This window comes from Phyllostomus hastatus, unplaced genomic scaffold (genome assembly GCF_019186645.2).
Source record: "Phyllostomus hastatus isolate PE091 unplaced genomic scaffold, TTU_PhHast_1.1 phas_scaffold_755, whole genome shotgun sequence".
NCBI lineage: Eukaryota > Metazoa > Chordata > Mammalia > Chiroptera > Phyllostomidae > Phyllostomus > Phyllostomus hastatus.
In genome coordinates this window covers 7865552-7884665 of record NW_025334039.1, presented here as the reverse complement: position 1 = coordinate 7884665, position 19114 = coordinate 7865552, and the positions used below count along the sequence as shown (strand labels likewise).

The following is a 19114-nucleotide window of genomic DNA, read 5'->3' as shown; positions in this document are numbered from 1 at the left end:
TATGATAGCTTTTTAATGTCTTTGTTAATTCTGCAACCTGTCATTTTGGAGTTTGTTTTTATTGACTGATTTTGGCCTTGATTATGTTATTTTCTAGCTTCTTGGCATGTCTAATAATTATTGAGTGCATGCTGAACATTTTGAATGTCCTATTGTTTTAGTATCTAATTTGTTTTCCTTTAATGAGTGTGGGTTTTTTCTGGTAGGTTAAGTAATTTGTGATTAGTTTGACCATTTGAGGATTGCTTTTATATTGTTAGGGCAAGTTTATAATAGACTGTCTTAGTAAGGCATGGTCCTTTGGTGATTCCTGCTGAATGATCAACAAGGACTCTTCACTCAAGCTGGTGGGAAGTTAAATGATTTGCAGCCATCTGTGAACTCTGGAACTGTTCAGCTCACAGCTCTCTAGTTAGTCCTTGCTGACCTGGTGGAATTTCATACTATGCAAGTGCATGTTAGTAATAACAAAGCTTCAAGGGGACTCCTAATGCAAATTTCTAGAGCTCTGTTTCATCATAGAAGTCCCCTCTCCTTTCTTCCCCTCCCCTCCCCACTTCCCTCTCTGTCCCCCCACCTTACTTTCCCATTCTCTGCAATTCTATTCCAGAATTCCCATCTATTTTAGCATCCTTGATTTTCAGTTTGCCTCTTTGACTTTTTAACTGAGCTACACTGCTTCTTGGACTTCTGCTCTTTGCTATTTGGTTTGTATTGTGCTTCCAGGAACGCTGGGGCAGTCCTAGGGTTCACCTGGTAATTTTGTGTTCCCGCTGGGATCATATACCTGTGCTGCCTGTTCAGTGTTTGAAAATGTTCATTTCATATATTTCTAGTTTCTAGTTATTCAAAGTGGGGTAAATTCAGTCTTTATTATGGCCAGAAGTGTGTAAAATTTTAAATGTTTTTTATGACCAATTACTTGTGCATGTTTTATGGTCCTTTTGTCATCAATACTTTTAGAATATATTCTCAATGATTTCACAATTCAATAGCAATTCTAATGAACTAAACTTTTATAAAATGCAAACTTATTACTAAGTATAGCATTAGTTATTTTCATGTTTTATGTGGTTGTTTTTAGTGTGAAGGAAGATTCAGACCCTTACGCCACTGTATGTTTAAAGGGTCCAAGTTACATAGTTGAGCAACATTCATATCAGTGTCAAGTGTGAATATGTCTTTTTTTTTTTTTTCCTGGTCTGTAACAGTTGAAATTAAAGGGAACAGTTTGGTTCCTAGACTTAAATTTGCATGCAAGTTACATTGGGTTCTCAGAAGACCAAACCAACATTTAGCTTTTTTTCTCTGTAGGATTGTTTTGCTCATTGTATGGGTATATTAAGCTTTTCAGACTAATGAATGAATATTAAGTGCCTAAACTGGTAAAAACAAATGATCTAAGCTCCTCTATTCCCCCTGTGTTTCTAGGTAACTATAATTACTCAATATTGCAGCCATGGAGTCCATGCTTAATAAGTTGAAGAGTACTGTTACAAAAGTAACAGCTGATGTCACGAGTGCAGTAATGGGAAATCCTGTCACTAGGGAATTTGATGTTGGTCGACACATTGCCAGCGGTGGCAATGGGCTAGCTTGGAAGATTTTTAATGGCACAAAAAAATCAACAAAACAGGTAAGTTTTAATTGAGTCCAATAGGAAAAATCACACATGCTAATAAGTATTATAATGTCCTTGTCTGCATTTTTATGTTAAGAAATGCCAAATTGGTGGGTTTTTTAGTTCTCATTTCATCTAATGAACTCATACAAAAACAAATGCTTTTAAACATGCCCTGACTTATATGCTCCTGGTTATAAATATATTTTTTATATATATCTCATCTTATAATTTAATTTTGCTTACTTAATAAAATAAATATATCAGCTGAGCAAATGAGTACATAGTATTAGATTTTAATATTTAGCAAGGTGTATGTTTTAGAATTAAAATTGTCATGTTCCCCTTTATATTTGCCAGTAAGTTAGTTACTGGTTGGTAAAATACCCAGTTAAATTTTTCCAATTTTAAATGCATTTTTAACTTAATGCATTCTTATTCCCTCTCTTATTCTATAGCCTTCTAGAATAGACAGACTTCTTTAATATTCTTTTGTGTTCAACCTGATAGTTTTTACCATCAGAAGGAAATATGTTTGTAGGGTATAATCAGTAATGTGTCTTGATTTATACTGATTTCAAAGTTATTTTAAAACTAATTGTTCTTTTAGTGAGGAGTAGTTTGAGTGAGTTGTATCATTGTTTTTTAAATTTGACTTGAGACCAACAAATTGTTCTTAGAAATGGGGAGGCTCATTAGTGTTAGGTTTTACCAACAGCATTCTGTTGGAATTGTTAAAGAATTGAAAAATCTTCACACGTATGGCCTCTGTACAGAATATGTTCTTTAAAAATAAAAATCAAGTCCTGGCTGGCATAGCTCAGTGGATTGAGCGCGGTCTGCGAACCAAAGAATCGCAGGTTTGATTCCCAGTCAGGGCACATGCCTGGGTTGCGGGCCACGTCCCCAGTGGGGGCCACGTGAGAGGCAACCACACATTGATGTTTCTCTCCTTCTTTTTCTCCCTCCCTTCCCCTCTCTAAAAATAAATAAGCAAAATCTTTAAAAAAATAAAATAAAATAAAATAAAAATCACCATTTCTAAAAGTACTTTTATTTTCCTACAAGTGAAACATTTGGATTGTAAGACTTACAGACTTGATTACACATATTTTCCAGTGACTATCACAGTCATATAATGTGCATATGCATTATTTGTCACTTTTCCAAAATCAGCTCATTTCCCAAATAAGTCTATTATAAAGACCGAATTGGCTTTGATTATATTATACTTTAATAAAGTAGGGATCTTTGTAGTATGTTAGACTGCTGGTGTGTGGTGTATTCCTGACCTATAAATCTTGTTTTTAAAGTGTACCTGTATCTTCAATGCTGATTTGATATGTCATTTTTGAATATTGTTTTCTTTCAATTCACCAAAAGCTCCTCCACAAATTAAGTGGTTTTTTGGGTATTGACTCCTTAAAGAGCTCATGGAGTTTGTAAATGACAAACCTTCAGCACTAGCACAAATCGCTTTTACAATCAGTTATATAAGGGAAAGGTGAAAAAAAATAAAATTTACTACAATTTACATTATTTATTAAGGATGTGGTAACATAACAATGTCTTTGTGCTTAACTGAAAGTATTGTAGGTATTCATGTTCACATTAGCAGTTCACATGCTGACGTACTCTCATAATGTTGGAGCTTCTGTTGCTGCTCTTGGAACATGAGAATGAGGCACAAGTAACAGATAATTGACTGGATATTATAGAATAATACAGCAGCACTCAATTGCTGACTGTCAGAACTGGGTCCTTTTAGGAAACTTCACTGCATCCCCCGTCAGTCCCAAATTCATTGCTTTGAGGAAAAAGATAGTTTTAGAATATTTTAGTGTTCTCTGTAGATATGGTTTTGAATTTTTTTTTCCTCTTTCACACCTTATGGGTCAGAACTGATGATCCTCTCTGGACTACTGGCTAATTCCTGAAGGAATGGCTAAGTCTTTACACTCCTGGGCGCTGAAGTCTCATTTAAATTTCTCCCTTAATTGAACAGTTTTAATTCCTTTTCAATTGCCTTTTTATTAAGAGGAAATCTTAGAAAATAGATAGAGTTTTGCTATTCAGCATGGTAGCCGCAAGCTATATATAGCCGTTTCAATTAATTGAAATTAAATAAAATTAAATTCAGCTTTAGTTACACTAGTCACATTTCAAATGCTCCATAGCCACATGTGGCTAGTATTACCATATAGGACAATGAGATATAGAACTTCCTGTGATCTTAGAGAAGCTGGGAGGGAAAAAAAAAAGGAAAACGATACTTTCCTTAGTTCTTTTTTTTTCCCCCTGTAAAGGGGCATTGAGACTGGGGGTGTCTTTCTTACCCTCTCAGCCTTTCCTGATCTAGCTAGCATATAGTGTCCTTGATTGCAGTTGTGTTTTGTAACAGAATATATGATCTTAAATTTGACTTTAACTTTGAGGTAAACATCAGGTTAGGGACTTCGGGCTTGAAGATTCTCATACCTAGTTTTAATAGTTAAAAATATATAAGGGTATATATATCTTGTATCTCTCAGTCTTCTCAAAACCACCTTATTTTAACTCAATCTAAATAAAAATTTAGGTTTTGTTTTATCATTTTTAAAAAGGAATGTTGTCTCAAATATCACATGGAAAAATGAAGAATATGATGCTTGGTAGTCACCCCTGGCCAGTCGTGTAAGGTACATAATGTAGAGATTACAGGGACTCTCTGTGTTTCAAAAACCTTCTCTGGTGGCTCTGAGGGACAGGTTAGTGGAGGCCATGATCACTGTTGGGGAATCCCAGACACACTGGTATACATTAACTTAGATTTTCTTATTTATACTGTCTTGTTTTTAGCAAGTGTTCAACTTTGTTGTAAGCAAAGTAACTTTTAAAAATTATAAATTAGGCCTATACCAAAAGATACATACAGCCTCCATTTTGAGAAATACTAGTTTTTTGAATAAACAATTTCATAGCTTTTTTTGTTTAAAGATAAGCTGTTGACAAAAAATACTTTTTAGCGGCTAGCTTTCTTTCCTAATGTATTTTAAAGAATATGAAGTGAATAAATGAACAGTAGAGTGCCAAATATGGCTTACATTTTGTTTTAGTAATTTTGCTATAAAAAAAGGACCTCAATTTTTATTTAGAGTTAACAGTTGTTGAATCCTAAGTGGAAGGTATATATATTGGATGATTTCACTACATTATCCTTTCCGTATGTTCGAAAATTTTTGTAATGAAAAGTTGAAAAAGATTTTAATTCAAGGTAATGAAAGGTTTCTAATAATCACTTATCTTTATCGACTACCAGTAGGCATGATTTCTTTCTTTATATGTAATACATATAAGGTGGCAGGAGTTATACACAGTAATATGTATTCGCAGAATGGTTAATAAAATGAAGTACTAGAAGGAAAACACAAATTAGAAATTAGATGATGAGCTATTTATTTTTAAAATAATTTTTTTTTATTTTTAGAGAGAGGGTAAGGAAGGGAGAAAGAGAGGGAGAGAAACATCAATGTGTAGTTGCCTCTCATGGACTCACTACTGGGAACCTGGCTCATGAACCAGGCACGTGCCCTGACTGGGAATCAAATCAATGCCCCTTCGGTTCACAGGCCAGTGCTCAATCCACTGAGCCATACCAGCCAGGGTTGATAATCTGCTCTGATGAAAGGTTTTGAGGTACAGGCTAAGAGTTTTCTCTTAGGATGTGCGTATGAGTCCTGAGGGGTTACCATATATTTTTTTAAGATTTTATTGATTTATTTTTAAAGAGGGAAGGGAGGGAGAAAGAAAGAGAGAGAAACATCAATGTGTGGTTGCTGGGGGCCGTGGCCTGCAACCCAGGCATGTGCCCTGGCTAGGAATTGAACCTGCGATGCTTTTGTTTGCAGCCGCAGCCCGCGCTCAATCCACTGAGCGGGGTTATCGTATTTGTCAGACCATAAGCCATACCGAGATTTTAGAGGAGGAAAATAGGAAAAAAATTTTTGAAGCAAAAAATGTAAAATATTTAATAATACAAATAACATAATATTTCACCAGTGTACATATAAATAGAACTCAACAGCAACATTAACAACCATTTTTCCTCCCAAATTGGTGGGGGGAGGGGGGCGGAGAAAAAGAAAGTGCGTTTTATAATCTGAAAAATATGGTAGTTAATTAGTAGAAACTTTGTTGAAATTGGTTTACTTTATTTACTTATTGGAACAAACACAATATTTTGAAGATAGTTGATAACCTATTCTGACCTATGCAAGAATCTTCCATCTTTGACTTAAAACAAATTAATGTCTGAGAGAATATCATGTTGTTTCTTCTTCATTTTATGAACTGTAGTGTTCCTCCTTAAAAGTGTTGAAACTGCAAGAGCTCAAGAGCCATTTCACATGATCTTTTTTTAGACTTAAAACATCGTGAAAAAATAAATATTTAAATTGGATGCTTTTATAAAATGTGTTATAGCAGAATACTTACTAAAATAAGATTGTGCACATAAATAGTGAAATAGGAACTTGAACTTCATTTGGCTTTAGTCAAATTAATAGTACATAATACTCTTAGCTCCTGATTGTCCTGTGTCTCAAAATGATTAAAAGAGATAAGATAATGTCCTTATATATGAGCGCTATTTAAAGCTCTCACTCAAATTACTGTTTTTCAGAAGGCATATGGCATGTTTTACTGGAGTGCTATATATATATGGATCATGTGTTATTTCAGGGGGTGGGGCAGAATGGTATTTTTGCAAAGAATGTGGTCCCTAGGGTTAGGCTGATAGGGTTCGAGTCTTGATTCTTCATCTTGCCAATTGTGAAATCTTAGATAATACTTTTATCTTCACAATTCCCTCATCTTTGAATTGAGGATAATTGGTCTCATAGGGTTGCTTTCTGGAATGGAATAATTCCTAAAAAGTTATACAGACGCTTGGGGAATGGGACATTAATATTCAGTAACTAAATAGTCCCTTTATATGATTACCACTTTTCGGACACTCAATTCGTTAATATCCTTAACTCATCTGTATGTGTGTGTGCATACACACACACATATATATGGAGCCTTCAACTTAAAACAAGTTGTATTTGAGCAATTTATTGGTTTGGAATTTTGCAGTGGGTATCTGTTATATGATTAGGTTGCTAGGCTAAGTTGTGAAAACAATCATAATGTGGCAAAAATAATTAGAAGAGAAAGCAATAAAAATAAAAAGATATGGTCTTGGATATTGATAGTTTAGTGGTAGATTTAATTAGACGATTTTGAAAGAGACTTTTACAGAATTGTGGAAGAGTCATTAAAAATCTTTCACGGGGTGGGGAGGTCAGTGGGGGATGGAGAGAGGAGGGTAAAGGGAAAATAAATGGTGAGAGATGGAGACTAGGCTTGGGGTGGTGAACACACAGTACAGTGTACAGATGATGTGTTGTAGACTTGTGCACCCGAAACCTGCATAATTTTGTTAACCAGTGTCACCTCAATAAATTCAATAAAAAATGGGAAAAACATCTTCCAAAGAATTTTGGAAGGCTAGGTTGATTCTTGCTAGTTTTGCTTCCAGCTTATCAGATTTCTTTCCATTTATGATGGAGTTTTATCTAGCATTGGTAATACATCAGCTATCAATAAGGCTGTTTTTTGACTGATTTGTTAAGATTGGGTAACTGGATGGGAACTATTTTTCTTTGGGTAATTGAGAGAGAATGAAAGCCTATGACAGCCAAAGAAAATGTTTGATTTTAGTAGTATGAAATGGGCTGTGAATGATCTCAAAGAGATGTGATAGGGGAAGCATTTTCTTGTGCTGGAAACTATTCCCATTACTACTAACCATAGCAAGGTGGGGACAGGGAGGAAGGAGAGAGGAAAATTACATGTTATTCATATGCAAAATACTTATAAATTGTTTTTTGTATAAACAATAACTCCCTGACATGTACAAACTTTTTTCAAGAAGTATTTTAAAATTTTGTAGTATACTCCATAGTTATCATTATGAATGGTATTTTTAATTTTTTTTTTAATTTATTTATTTTTTAGAGAGGGAAGGAGGCGGGGGAGGGAGAGAGAGAGAGAGAGAGAGATGTGCGGTTGCTGGGGGTTATGGCCTGCAACCCAGGAATGTACCCTGGCTGGGAATCGAACCTGGGACACTTGGTATTTTTAATTTTTAAACACTTTTCACTTTTATTTCAATTCTGGTTATATAAGAGATTACTAATAAGGGACAACACATTACGCACAGTTTATGTGTACCTCTGATACCAGAGTTCAGGTATGGAGATTTTCTTACATTCTCCCTAGATGAGGGCTCTGGGTCTCATACCTTTAAAAATATTTAGATTTACTAATCACGGAGAAACCAGCTTTTAGATATCAGAAAGGTACCACAATGGTGCTAAAATGTTTATGGTATTTTTAGTTTTTGTAGACTACTGTGACACAAATAAAATTGTTACTTTTGTATATTCTTGATTAAAATTATTTAATTACATAATTCTTTTATTAGGAAGTGGCTGTTTTTGTCTTTGATAAAAAGCTGATTGACAAATATCAAAAATTTGAAAAGGATCAAATCATTGATTCTCTAAAACGAGGAGTCCAACAGTTAACTCGACTACGACACCCTCGACTTCTTACTGTCCAGCATCCTTTAGAAGAATCCAGGTAAATCTTTATAAAAACTTACATAAGGGACTTCCTGAACAAATAGTTGAAAATAATTTTATGTATGAAATCTGTCTATATAGTATACTGTCAGTGAAACATTTTTATAAACTGAGTGTTGAGTTCTTAAGGATTAGTTATTTCCCTAAAATGTATTTGCATATTCTATGTACCTATTTTTGAAATATTAACTGAAGCTTTCTTATATTTGCAATGAGTCTTTTTGCTTAGTCTGTGATCAGCATTACAATAGTTAAAGTGGAAGATGCAAGAGAAGTATAGAATACAGTCTGTCTGAAAGTAGCTGTCCTTGTTAAATTTGCTAGAACTTCTTGTCCTCTTCATTGAGTCACCCTTTGGGGGCTATTTTAATGTGTGTTCCAGGTACTGTTCTAGACATTTAACCTTCAACTATGCCCAGCATGTTATTCCATAGCCCTCAGTTACTCTACCATCTGTTTTTCTCAAGAGTGGGCTTGGGAACTGTTGCTGAGAATGACAGGAGAATGAAATTTATGTTGTGTCATCTTAACTGGATTCTCAAGCCTGTGGTGCTTTTAATATTCTGTAGACACCCTACCTATAAAAACTCATAACCCGTAATTTATTCTTTCTTTCTTCCTACTTAGCAGACTGTATTCCCTCTTTTAATTCAGAAGGTTTTTTTTTTTAATTTTTATTTATTTCTTTTTAGAGAGAGGGAAAGGAAGGGAGAAAGAGAGGGAGAGAAACATCGGTGAAAGAGATGTTGATTGGTTGCTTCTCACATGCCCCCAGTTGGGGGCCCTGGCCTGCAACCCAGGCATGTGCCCTGACCAGGAATGGAACTGGCGACTTTTCAGTTTGCAGGCCAGCACTCAATCCACTGAGCCACACCAGCCAGGGCTAATTCAGAAGCTCTTAATTAAATGGTTTGGCAATTGTTTGTAGACCCTAGGATTTTAAGGATAGGGGTGGAACAGGCAGGGTGGAGGAACAGCTGGCAGGTTCCAGACCTCCCATCTCTTGAAGGAATAGAGATACTGAGACTTGAAGTTGGCTGTTTGTCTTCTAAGTCTGAGATCCTGCTCATTACTCTAAGTTACTGAATGTTAATATCTCACATTTAAATTACTAAATATTCTTACACATCAAAGAGCAGTAATTTTAAAAATTTTAAAATTCTGACACCTTTCAAAATGATATATAAAATAGGTAAAAGCAAAGCTGCTCCAGTTGAACTGGTTATAGGGACCTGGACCTGTTCCCTGTCCCTGTTTCTGACTCCCCTTACCCAGAGGCATCTGTAGGGAATCTGTGGGTTCCATTGAGCATATTCTGAAAATGATAGCCTTAGAAATAAGGATAATATTATAGGTGTAATATAACAGTATTTTAAATCAGTTTATTCATTGTTCATAAAGAGTCATTCAAAAAGCACAGTTGAAATGTTTTATTTCCTGACTTTTTAAGTTTTAAAAAATGTATGACAACTGTTTTGCCACTTAGTTTAAAAGACTGTTGAATGATTTATCCAGTATAATTTATATGCAAAGCTTCCTGACTTTGGTCTATTGGTTTAAGTTGTTATGTCAATGCTAAAAATGAATGTAAAATAGTTTGTGTTCTTGTTGATAGTTTCATAGAACCACTAATGTTTTATGTGTATTCCATTTTGATAATGTAGAAAAAAATGATAGTGAATAACCTTTTTCTTTTTTAAAACAGGGATTGCTTGGCATTTTGTGCAGAACCAGTTTTTGCCAGTTTAGCCAATGTCCTAGGTAACTGGGAAAATCTGCCTTCTCCTGTGTCTCCAGACATTAAGGATTATAAACTTTATGATGTAGAAACCAAATATGGTTTACTTCAGGTATGTATTTTTATTCATCATGTGGAATTTTTTCTTCAAAATTATTTTTGGCTATTTCAAACTTATTAGCCATATAAACTACTTTATGTAAACATTTGTATCTTTTCAGTAATTTAAAAATTATTTCTTTGTTCTAGAATATTCTAGAGTTTATTTCTAAGCTTATATTATATTTTAATTGTTTGAAAGATAACAATGGTAACCCTTGGAGACAGGCACCTATTAACTGGTAGGTGGGGTGGTTCCCTGTTGATTTTTTTTTGAGTTTTAAACTTTGTGAATAGATTTCATAAATATTAAGTTGAAATAATAAATTAGTTAATAAAAATAAATTGTCTTTAAAGGAGTTATTTAATAGTTATCAAGTGATACAGTTAAATCATTTTATATATGTCCACATTTTTAAAATTTTCCTTTCCCTGCTTAGCTAAATATCTTCAACTCTGTACAGAGTGAATTTATGCAGCAGATTCTTAGTTCCTTGGGGATAGAGACCATTCTATTTATTATTTTTAATTGCTTTATTAAGATATAATGAACCAGCATACAAAAAACTTCACATATTTAAGTATATAGTTTTATAAGCTTATACACCATCGCCACAATCAATTATATATAATAATGCATCTATCCACGGCCCCATCCAAGTTCCCTCATGCCCCTTATAATCTCTTGCCGCTGTTCTTATCTTTTATGTCTTGCACTGAAATGCTTTCTGTCACTATGTATTGGTTTGTATTTTCTAGTGTTTTATAAATGGTATTATAAAATATGTATTCTCTTTTTTGGTCTGGCTAATTGTTTTGAGATTCATCTATATTGTTGTATGTACCAATACTTTTTTATTGCTGAGTAGTCCATTGTAAGGATATACTATGGTTTGTTTCGACATTCACCTGTTGGTGGTCATTTGGGTTGTTCACAGTTTTTGACTGTTACAAATAAAACTGCTGTGAACATTCATGTACAAGTTTTTATGTGGGCATATGCTCATTTCTTTTGGTTAAATACCTAGGATTGGAATGGCTAGATCAAATGATGTGTTTATATATATATATATATATATATTTAATTTTTTAAGAAACTGACAAACTTTTCCAAAGTGGTAATACCATTTTATATGCCCTCTGCAGTGTATGAGAATTCATTTTTTTCACATCTTTGCCAAAATGTGGTATGGTTGGTTCTTTTAATTTTAGCCATTCTCATAGGTGTATGGTGGTATCTCGTAGTTTTAATTTGCATTTCTCTGATGAATAATGATGTTGAACACCTTTTCATACACTTTTTTGGCATCTGAGTATCTTTTCTGGTGAAAATCTGTTAAGATCTTTTACCCATTTTTTTGAATGAGTTGTTTTCTATTTTTGATTTCTGAGAGTTTTTTATATACTGTGGTCACACAAGTCCTTTGTTTTTTATATGATTTATGGATGTTTTCTCAAGTCTGTGGCTTATCTCATTCTCTTAACAGTATGTACTTTTTAATTGTGGTAAAATGCACATAACATAGACTTTACTATCTTAACTGTTTCTAAGTGTGCAGGTCAGTGGCGTAAAGTACATTCATATTGTTGGCAGCCATCACCACCGTCCATCTCCAGACCTCTTTTACTTTGCAGAGCTGAAGCTGGACCCACTGAACAGTAACTCCCACACTTCCCTCTCCACCTCCCAGTCCCTGGCAACCATGATTCCACTTTGTGTCTCTATGAATCTGACTACTTTAGGTACCTCGTATAGGTGGCCTCATACTTTTTTCCTTTTGTGACTGGTTTATTTCACTTACCATAATGTCCTCAAGGCTCATCATGTTGTAGTATTCATCCATTTTTTTTTGAGAAGCCAGCATGCTGTTTTCCATAGCAGCTGCACCATTTTACAGTCCTATCAGTATGTACACGGGTTCTAATTTCTCCATTTGTTATTTTCTAGTTTTTGATAGTAGTCATCCTCATGGGAGTTAGATGGTATCTCATTGTGGTTTTGATTAGCATTTCCTTAATGGTTAGTGAATTTGAGCATCTTTTCTTGTGCTTACTGGCTATTTGTGTTAACTCTTCGGTGAAATGTCTATTCAAGTTTTCTGCCCATTTTTAATAAGGTGGTTTGTCTTTTTGTTGAGTTGCAGGAGTCCTTTATGTTATAGTCATTGACCCTATTGTCAGATACATGATTTGCAAATATTTTCTTCCAGTTTGTTGATTTTGTTCTTTTGATGCACAGGGTTTTATTTTGATATATTTAATTTGTTACTTGTTGTTGTTGCCTGTGCATTTGGTCTCATATCTAAGAAACCATTGCCAAATCCAGTGTCATGAGGTTTTCTCCTGTGTTCTAAGAGTTTCATAGTGTTTGGGCTTATGTTTAGGTATTTGATCTATTTTGAGTTAATTTTTATATACAGGGTGGGGAAAAAAGTGTTTATAGTTTTCATATGGAAAATGATACAACAGTAAATAATAATATAAGACACAAGACCTCTGTGTTTCACATACTCACAACTGTAAACCTACTTTTGCCCTACTCCATATGTTTTAACATATGTAACTTCATCCTTTTAAATGTGGGAATTCAGTTTTCCCAGCACTTTTTGTTGAAATTCCTGTTCTTTCCCTATTGATTGATCTTGGTACCTTAGTTGAAAATCACTGACCATATGTACTAGAGTTTATTTATGGATTTCCTGTTCTGTCCCATTGATCTAAATATCTGTCATTATGCCAGTACTACACTGTAGCTTTGTAGTGAACATCTGAACTTTTCCCCCCTAACCACAAAGTGGTTGCGAAGATTAAGTGAGATAATTATGTAAAAGCACCTACCAAATTAGTGCCTGAAATATATGATAAGCATATAATAAGGGTTTTTTCCCCCCCTTAAAAATTTAGGAAAACTTTTCTAGGCTTGAAAAACATTACATGTTTTATAAATTATATTGGAGGAGTGTGCATTTTTAAAAAGTAAATCTTACATGGAATTCATGGATTCACATATTTTAGAACTGGAAAATATTCATTTGAAAAATATTAAGCTCCAAATTGTACTAGTCACTGAGGGTACATATTCAGGCAGTTAGAAGTAGCAGGTTGTATTTGGGGGAGTAGTGAAAAATGAAACTGAAAACATAGAAAAAGGTCTTATTGGTGATGGGGAACACTAATGGATTTTAAGCAGGTAAACAACTTAGTCTAATGTACATTTTAGAGATACCATTCTAGAAAAGTGGAATTTTGGGGTGGGGAAAACGTAAGGGGAATCATTCCTACTATCCAGGGTTATTTTTTAGAATCAGATACATAAATTTATAAGTGCTTAGCATAGTGCTTGCACGCCAAAATAATTAATGATAGTTAAGAAAAAGAAAGTGTTGGTCAAGCATCATAGGAAGGACTAGAGGTACAGAGTGAAGTTACACAGAGGTAGAATAGGTCCTGATGACTTACTGTGGGAATGGGAGTTGGGAGTGGTGTGGAGTCTAATGTGATTTCCTGCATTTATTAAGAAGCTGATATGCCATCATTTGAAATAATTCACCAGCTGGGACCTGTGCAGGTTCAGTGACTTACTTGTTCCAAGTTGCAAGTGAATAAGTGAGGACAGGAATCCAGAGGTCTTTTAAAGTAGTTCTCTTTACACTCTTAACTGTTGACTTGCCTTCATGTTGAAAGCTATAAGGGAGTTTTTAGAGAATTCATTTTCTTATTTGTTTATTAAGCAAATATTTAGTGGTCACCTATGTGTTTGACATAGTTTTGGGTGCTGAAAGTGTGGCAGTGAACAAAATAGACACAAATTCCTGCCTTTTGGAATTTACACTCTCATGGTGGAAGAAAGACAATAATATATAGTACACTAAATTATAATGGTAAATACTTGTGAAGAAAAACAGAATGAAGGGGGAAGCAGGGATAGTTTGCATGTGGAGGAGAGGGGAGTTGCACTTTTGAATGGAGTAGTCAGGCATCTATCACTGAGAGGGGGATATTTGACTAAAGACCTGAAAAAAAGCAAACCATGAAGATACCAGGGGAAAGAATGATCTAGGCAGAGAGAACAGCCGAGTGCAAAGTCCCTGAGACATAGAATCTGCATGACATGTTCAAGGAGCAGTGAAATACCTGGAATGGTGCAGAGCAAATAAGAAGATGAGCAGCAGGAGATAAGGCAGAGAGTTAATGAGTAGTTAGGTTTTTTAGGCCCTGAAAGCCAGAGAAATACTTTGGGTTTTACTGAGAGAGAGGAAAAGCCTTTGGGAGGTTTGAGCAGGAAGGCGAGGAATTACTCTAGCTGCTGTAGTGAGAATTAAACTATGTAACAGAGCAGTGATTTTCAACCTTTTTCATCTCATGGCACACATAAACTAATTACTAAGATTCTGTGGCACACCAAAAAATATAAATTTTGCTGTTTCATTCACACTGGATGGCTATTGTTGTGTTGGCTGTTGTTATTTTTTTTATTTGACAATCTAAGGGAAAAGAGGTCAGTGCCCTTGTCTAAAAAGTCAGGTATTGCATATTTTAAAAACTCTTGCAGTACACCAGTTAAAAATTGCCGTAGTAAAGTAACAGCAGAAACAAAGAGATATGATAGATTGGCTGCTGGAGTCATACAGGCCAGAGATGATGATGTTTCGGGGTAGGGAAGGTAGGTAACAAACAATCAAATTCTCAGTATGTATATTTTGATGATAAAGTTATTGAGACTTGCTACATAAGAAAAAGTGTAGTGTAAGATAACTCAAAAGTTTTCATCCCACACAGCTGGAAAAATGAGGTGGCCATTAACTGATATGGGACAGGCTGTGAGAAGAGAGATTTGAATTGTAGGGAAGCTCAGTTTTGGATTGTGCTAAGATTGAGATGCTTCCACATTCAATGGGAGAGAAGTCAAGAAGGCAGTCAGATAATCAAGTCTGGACTTAAGAGCAATTTGAGAGTATTTGAGAGTCATCACCTTACAGATGGTATTTAAAGCTGTGAGAACACTGAGAAAGAGGAGGTGGAGAATAGAGAGGTTGAAACCTTGAGTCCAGGAGGTTGGGGTGATGAGGAGGGACCAGTAAAATAAACCGAGAGGCAGTCCCTAAGGGAGTTGGAAGTAAGAGAGCATTAATGTGCCAAAATTCTGTTTTTGGAAATAAAATTCAGTCAGTCTTCGATTTTTGGTTAACAAATTCCATGGTAATCATAGGCACAAATACTAATCCAATGTGAGAGTGAGGGACCATTAGTTACTATTTGAAAACAGCTCAGTGCTATTCAGAAAAACTGAATTTCAGTATGAAGTGTAAGTATATACAAATATCAAGAATTAGAATCAAATTGACAAAGGTATCTTTTCCTATTTACTACCTGTAAATCAGGATCAAGGATTTCCTCACTTTTAAAAATCAGGAACTGAGTCAATTTGGATAGCAGAGTGCTTTTGTATTACCTTTTCTTTTGCTTATGTGAGTATAGAAGAGAACTTGATAGTTGTTCTCTAGTTTTGTAACTTTGTTTTCCCTGCTGTTTCATTTATCCTGGTAACTGAGAATATCTACATTTTTGCATTTATGATGAAATTTGTTATCTGACGTGTAAAAAGTTTTACTGGGAGAAGCAGCAATTATGAATTATGAGACATTTCATTGTAATTAAAAGGAGTTTTATGTAACGTAAAAATGTCTGGTTATTTTCCATTTACAGGTTTCTGAAGGATTGTCATTTTTGCATAGCAGTGTGAAAATGGTTCATGGAAATGTTACACCTGAAAATATAATTTTGAATAAAAGTGGAGCCTGGAAAATAATGGGCTTTGATTTTTGTGTATCATCGACCAATCCTTCTGAACAAGAGGTAATGAAGGTTTTAGTCTTCTAATTTTTTAAAGCTTTGGAAATTTGTGACTGCATCTGGAATGGACTAGAGAATTTATAAGCCTGATAAATGTATAGAAAAAGTCTGCATGGTACAGTAGTATATTTAAATGTACAGAAAATTTTTACAGTTCATTGTATCTAAGAGTATTCTTCAGCTCATTAATTCCACACTAGTTAATGTTACTTGAGAAAAAGATGTTAGAGTCAAATAAATTTGAGAACTATTGGGTTAAGATGTTTTCCCCGCTCAGAATGTCAGACACACTAACAAACATTGTGAACCTCTACCAGTATTTCCCCAACTTGTTGACCACAGAATCTTCTTTAGGAAGCATGATAACAACAATAGCAACAGTAGCATTTACTGAAGCACTTTTCATGTATTTTTTAATTATTAAAACAAGTCACTGAGGTATAGGAACAATGCAGGCAAGGACATTAGGTTCATAGAATAAAATAACCTGCCCAAGTTTTGGCAGGCAGTGTATGGTAGAGCTAGGAATTGAGTCCAATATTTCTGGTTCCAAAATTCCTGTTATTTAGTGATTGTGATACCTGCCTATTTATACTTGGAAGACACTGCAATATTTTAAGTCTTTACTATATGTAGTTGTTAAAGGGACCTTGATATACCCTGAAATAGATTTGTAATTTAAACATTTTTAAGGGAAACAAAGAATTTGTGTTATGTATGGTGGGTGGAGTACTGCCCTAGGCCTGTTTTTCCATTTGATTAATCTTACAACAACCATTTGAACCTGTTAACTAAGTGATATAGCTAGTTAGTGAAAGAGCAAGGTTTCAAACAATAGTCTGTTTCAGCCCATAAAACTCGAAGCCTGTGTATCATAAAACATAGGCCAGACCTTTCCATATTTATGCTGTATGATAAACTGACAATTGTCTTCTGGAAGAGAGCTCCACTAATCTCAAAAGTTAAACAGTTCTTTCTCTTATCTCTTAATTTGTTCCATGCACCTTCCAGATTTGGGAATTTGGGAATTTTAGGATGTAAGGAGGGGATGACAATTTTTACTTGTATGACTGAATATGAATTTAAAGCTAGATTGTTGCTGCTTGATAAAGGCTTGCTTTAATTGACATCGTTAAGCTATGAAATCTCTTTTTTGTCTTACAGCCCAAGTTTCCTTGTAAAGAATGGGACCCAAATTTACCATCATTGTGTCTTCCAAATCCTGAATATTTGGCTCCTGAATACATACTTTCTGTGAGCTGTGAAACAGCCAGTGATATGTACTCTTTAGGAACTGTCATTTATGCTGTATTTAACAAAGGGAAACCCATATTTGAAGTTAACAAGCAAGATATTTACAAGAGTTTCAGTAGGCAGTTGGATCAGGTATTTGCCTTTAAATATTTGCTTGCATTAAAAATGTATTAACTGCTGCTTTGACTTTTTTTTCTAAAATGTATTCAGAAAATTCTGAGTGTCTTATATTTTAAGTTTGCATAAAATCAACTTAAATTAATTCTGTGACTAATGAGGATTAAAGTTTATTACTTCAACTGTAATAGTGACATGTATTTACTAGCTGAATATTAAAATATGTTAAAAAATATTGGGCATTTTGTTTTAAGAATAAAAACAGTCTCAGGTAATAAAGATAAGTGTTTTAATTTTCATGCAGTAGTAGAATTAGCAGTATGTTTTAACTTAAACATATATTTCTGAGTACATTTTAAGTTTCTTAAGTGGACCTGACAATATAAACACATAGCTTTGAATATTTTATATTCATATTTAATATTATCACTTTTTTGAACAGTTGAGTCGTTTAGGATCTAGTTCACTTACAAATATGCCTGAGGAAGTCCGTGAACATGTAAAACTACTGTTAAATGTAACTCCAACTGTAAGACCAGACGCAGATCAAATGACAAAGGTAAGTGAGTACACATGAACTCCTGCCTTCGATGGAGGGACAAAAAAATCATTAACTGCTTCTAAAACAAGATTTAGTCAAATATAGTCCCCAGATAATACCTATATCCTTGAATGTATTAAACATTTAGCTTCTTTTATTCTTAAACATTTAAAAAAATTTATGTGTATAATTGCTCTGTTACAAAATTAAGATTTCAAGTAAGCAAGAGTCCTAACAGTCACCATTAAATATGCAGAAATTTTGGACACCCCAAGAATTTATAGCCTTCTAATTCACTCATATAAGCATGGATTTTAATAGATAAATGATATTCTTTATACCTTCAAGATTTTTAGTTAATCTTTCAATATTTTACTAGTTATGGAAGAAAATGTTACTCCAGCCAACTCAAGAAAAATAATTTATTACTTATTCTGATTTTTATAATTAGAATTTTTATGAAGTGATCTTCAGTATTTTGCTAAGTGTTCTGAATACTTTTTTCACTAAACTGTGGCAATTTCAGATATGAGAAGTGCTTTAATATTTATTAAAATAATGTTATTTTCCTGTTTTTAGATTCCCTTCTTTGATGATGTTGGTGCAGTAACACTGCAGTATTTTGATACCTTATTCCAAAGAGATAATCTTCAGAAATCACAGTTTTTCAAAGGATTGCCAAAGGTTCTACCAAAACTGCCCAAGGTTTGTTGTTGATCAGTTTCTTACTATAGTCAGGACTTTAGAATTTAAAGTTTACTTTGACTTGCTATAATAACTCTTCCGAAGAAATAAATGTAACTTATGACTGTAAAAGACTGCAGACTGAAGCCAAAAGTTTAGTGGCCTTTTTTTTTCATTTTTAATCCTTACCCAAGGATATATTTTTATTGATTTTAGAGAGAGAGGATGGGGTGGGGGGCGGAGAGAGACAGACAGACAGAGTCGATATGGGAGAGAAACATGGACCAATTACCTCCTGTATATACCCCAACTGGGGATTGAACCCACAACTCAGGTATGTGCCTTGACCAGGAATCAGACCCACTGCTTTTTGGTGTACGGGATAATGCGTCAACCAAGTGAGCCACCCAGCCAGGGCAGTGGACCTTTTTAATGCATTGTTCAAAAGTAATTAAATAGCATTAAAAAATTAAAAGGATAAATGTCAGAAGAGAAGCCCATACTCTGTCATTGTGGAGGTCATTGTCTCACCAGCAATT

The 19114-nt window shown here is 34.4% G+C and overlaps 1 protein-coding gene across 4 annotated transcripts in view; it reads left to right on the top strand.

The window, feature by feature from the left end:
* SCYL2 (SCY1 like pseudokinase 2) overlaps window positions 1-19114 on the top strand; it is a 56760-nt gene that overhangs the window by 11075 nt on the left and 26571 nt on the right. For all 4 annotated transcript variants that reach the window (XM_045826506.1, XM_045826502.1, XM_045826504.1 and 1 more), the window contains exons 2-8: window positions 1432-1636; window positions 8130-8287; window positions 9995-10139; window positions 15833-15982; window positions 17144-17365; window positions 17793-17909; window positions 18471-18596. In XM_045826506.1, coding sequence (XP_045682462.1) covers window positions 1460-1636; window positions 8130-8287; window positions 9995-10139; window positions 15833-15982; window positions 17144-17365; window positions 17793-17909; window positions 18471-18596 — 1095 coding nt within the window. In that variant the 5' untranslated portion in view covers window positions 1432-1459. The remainder of the gene's footprint in view (window positions 1-1431; window positions 1637-8129; window positions 8288-9994; window positions 10140-15832; window positions 15983-17143; window positions 17366-17792; window positions 17910-18470; window positions 18597-19114) is intronic.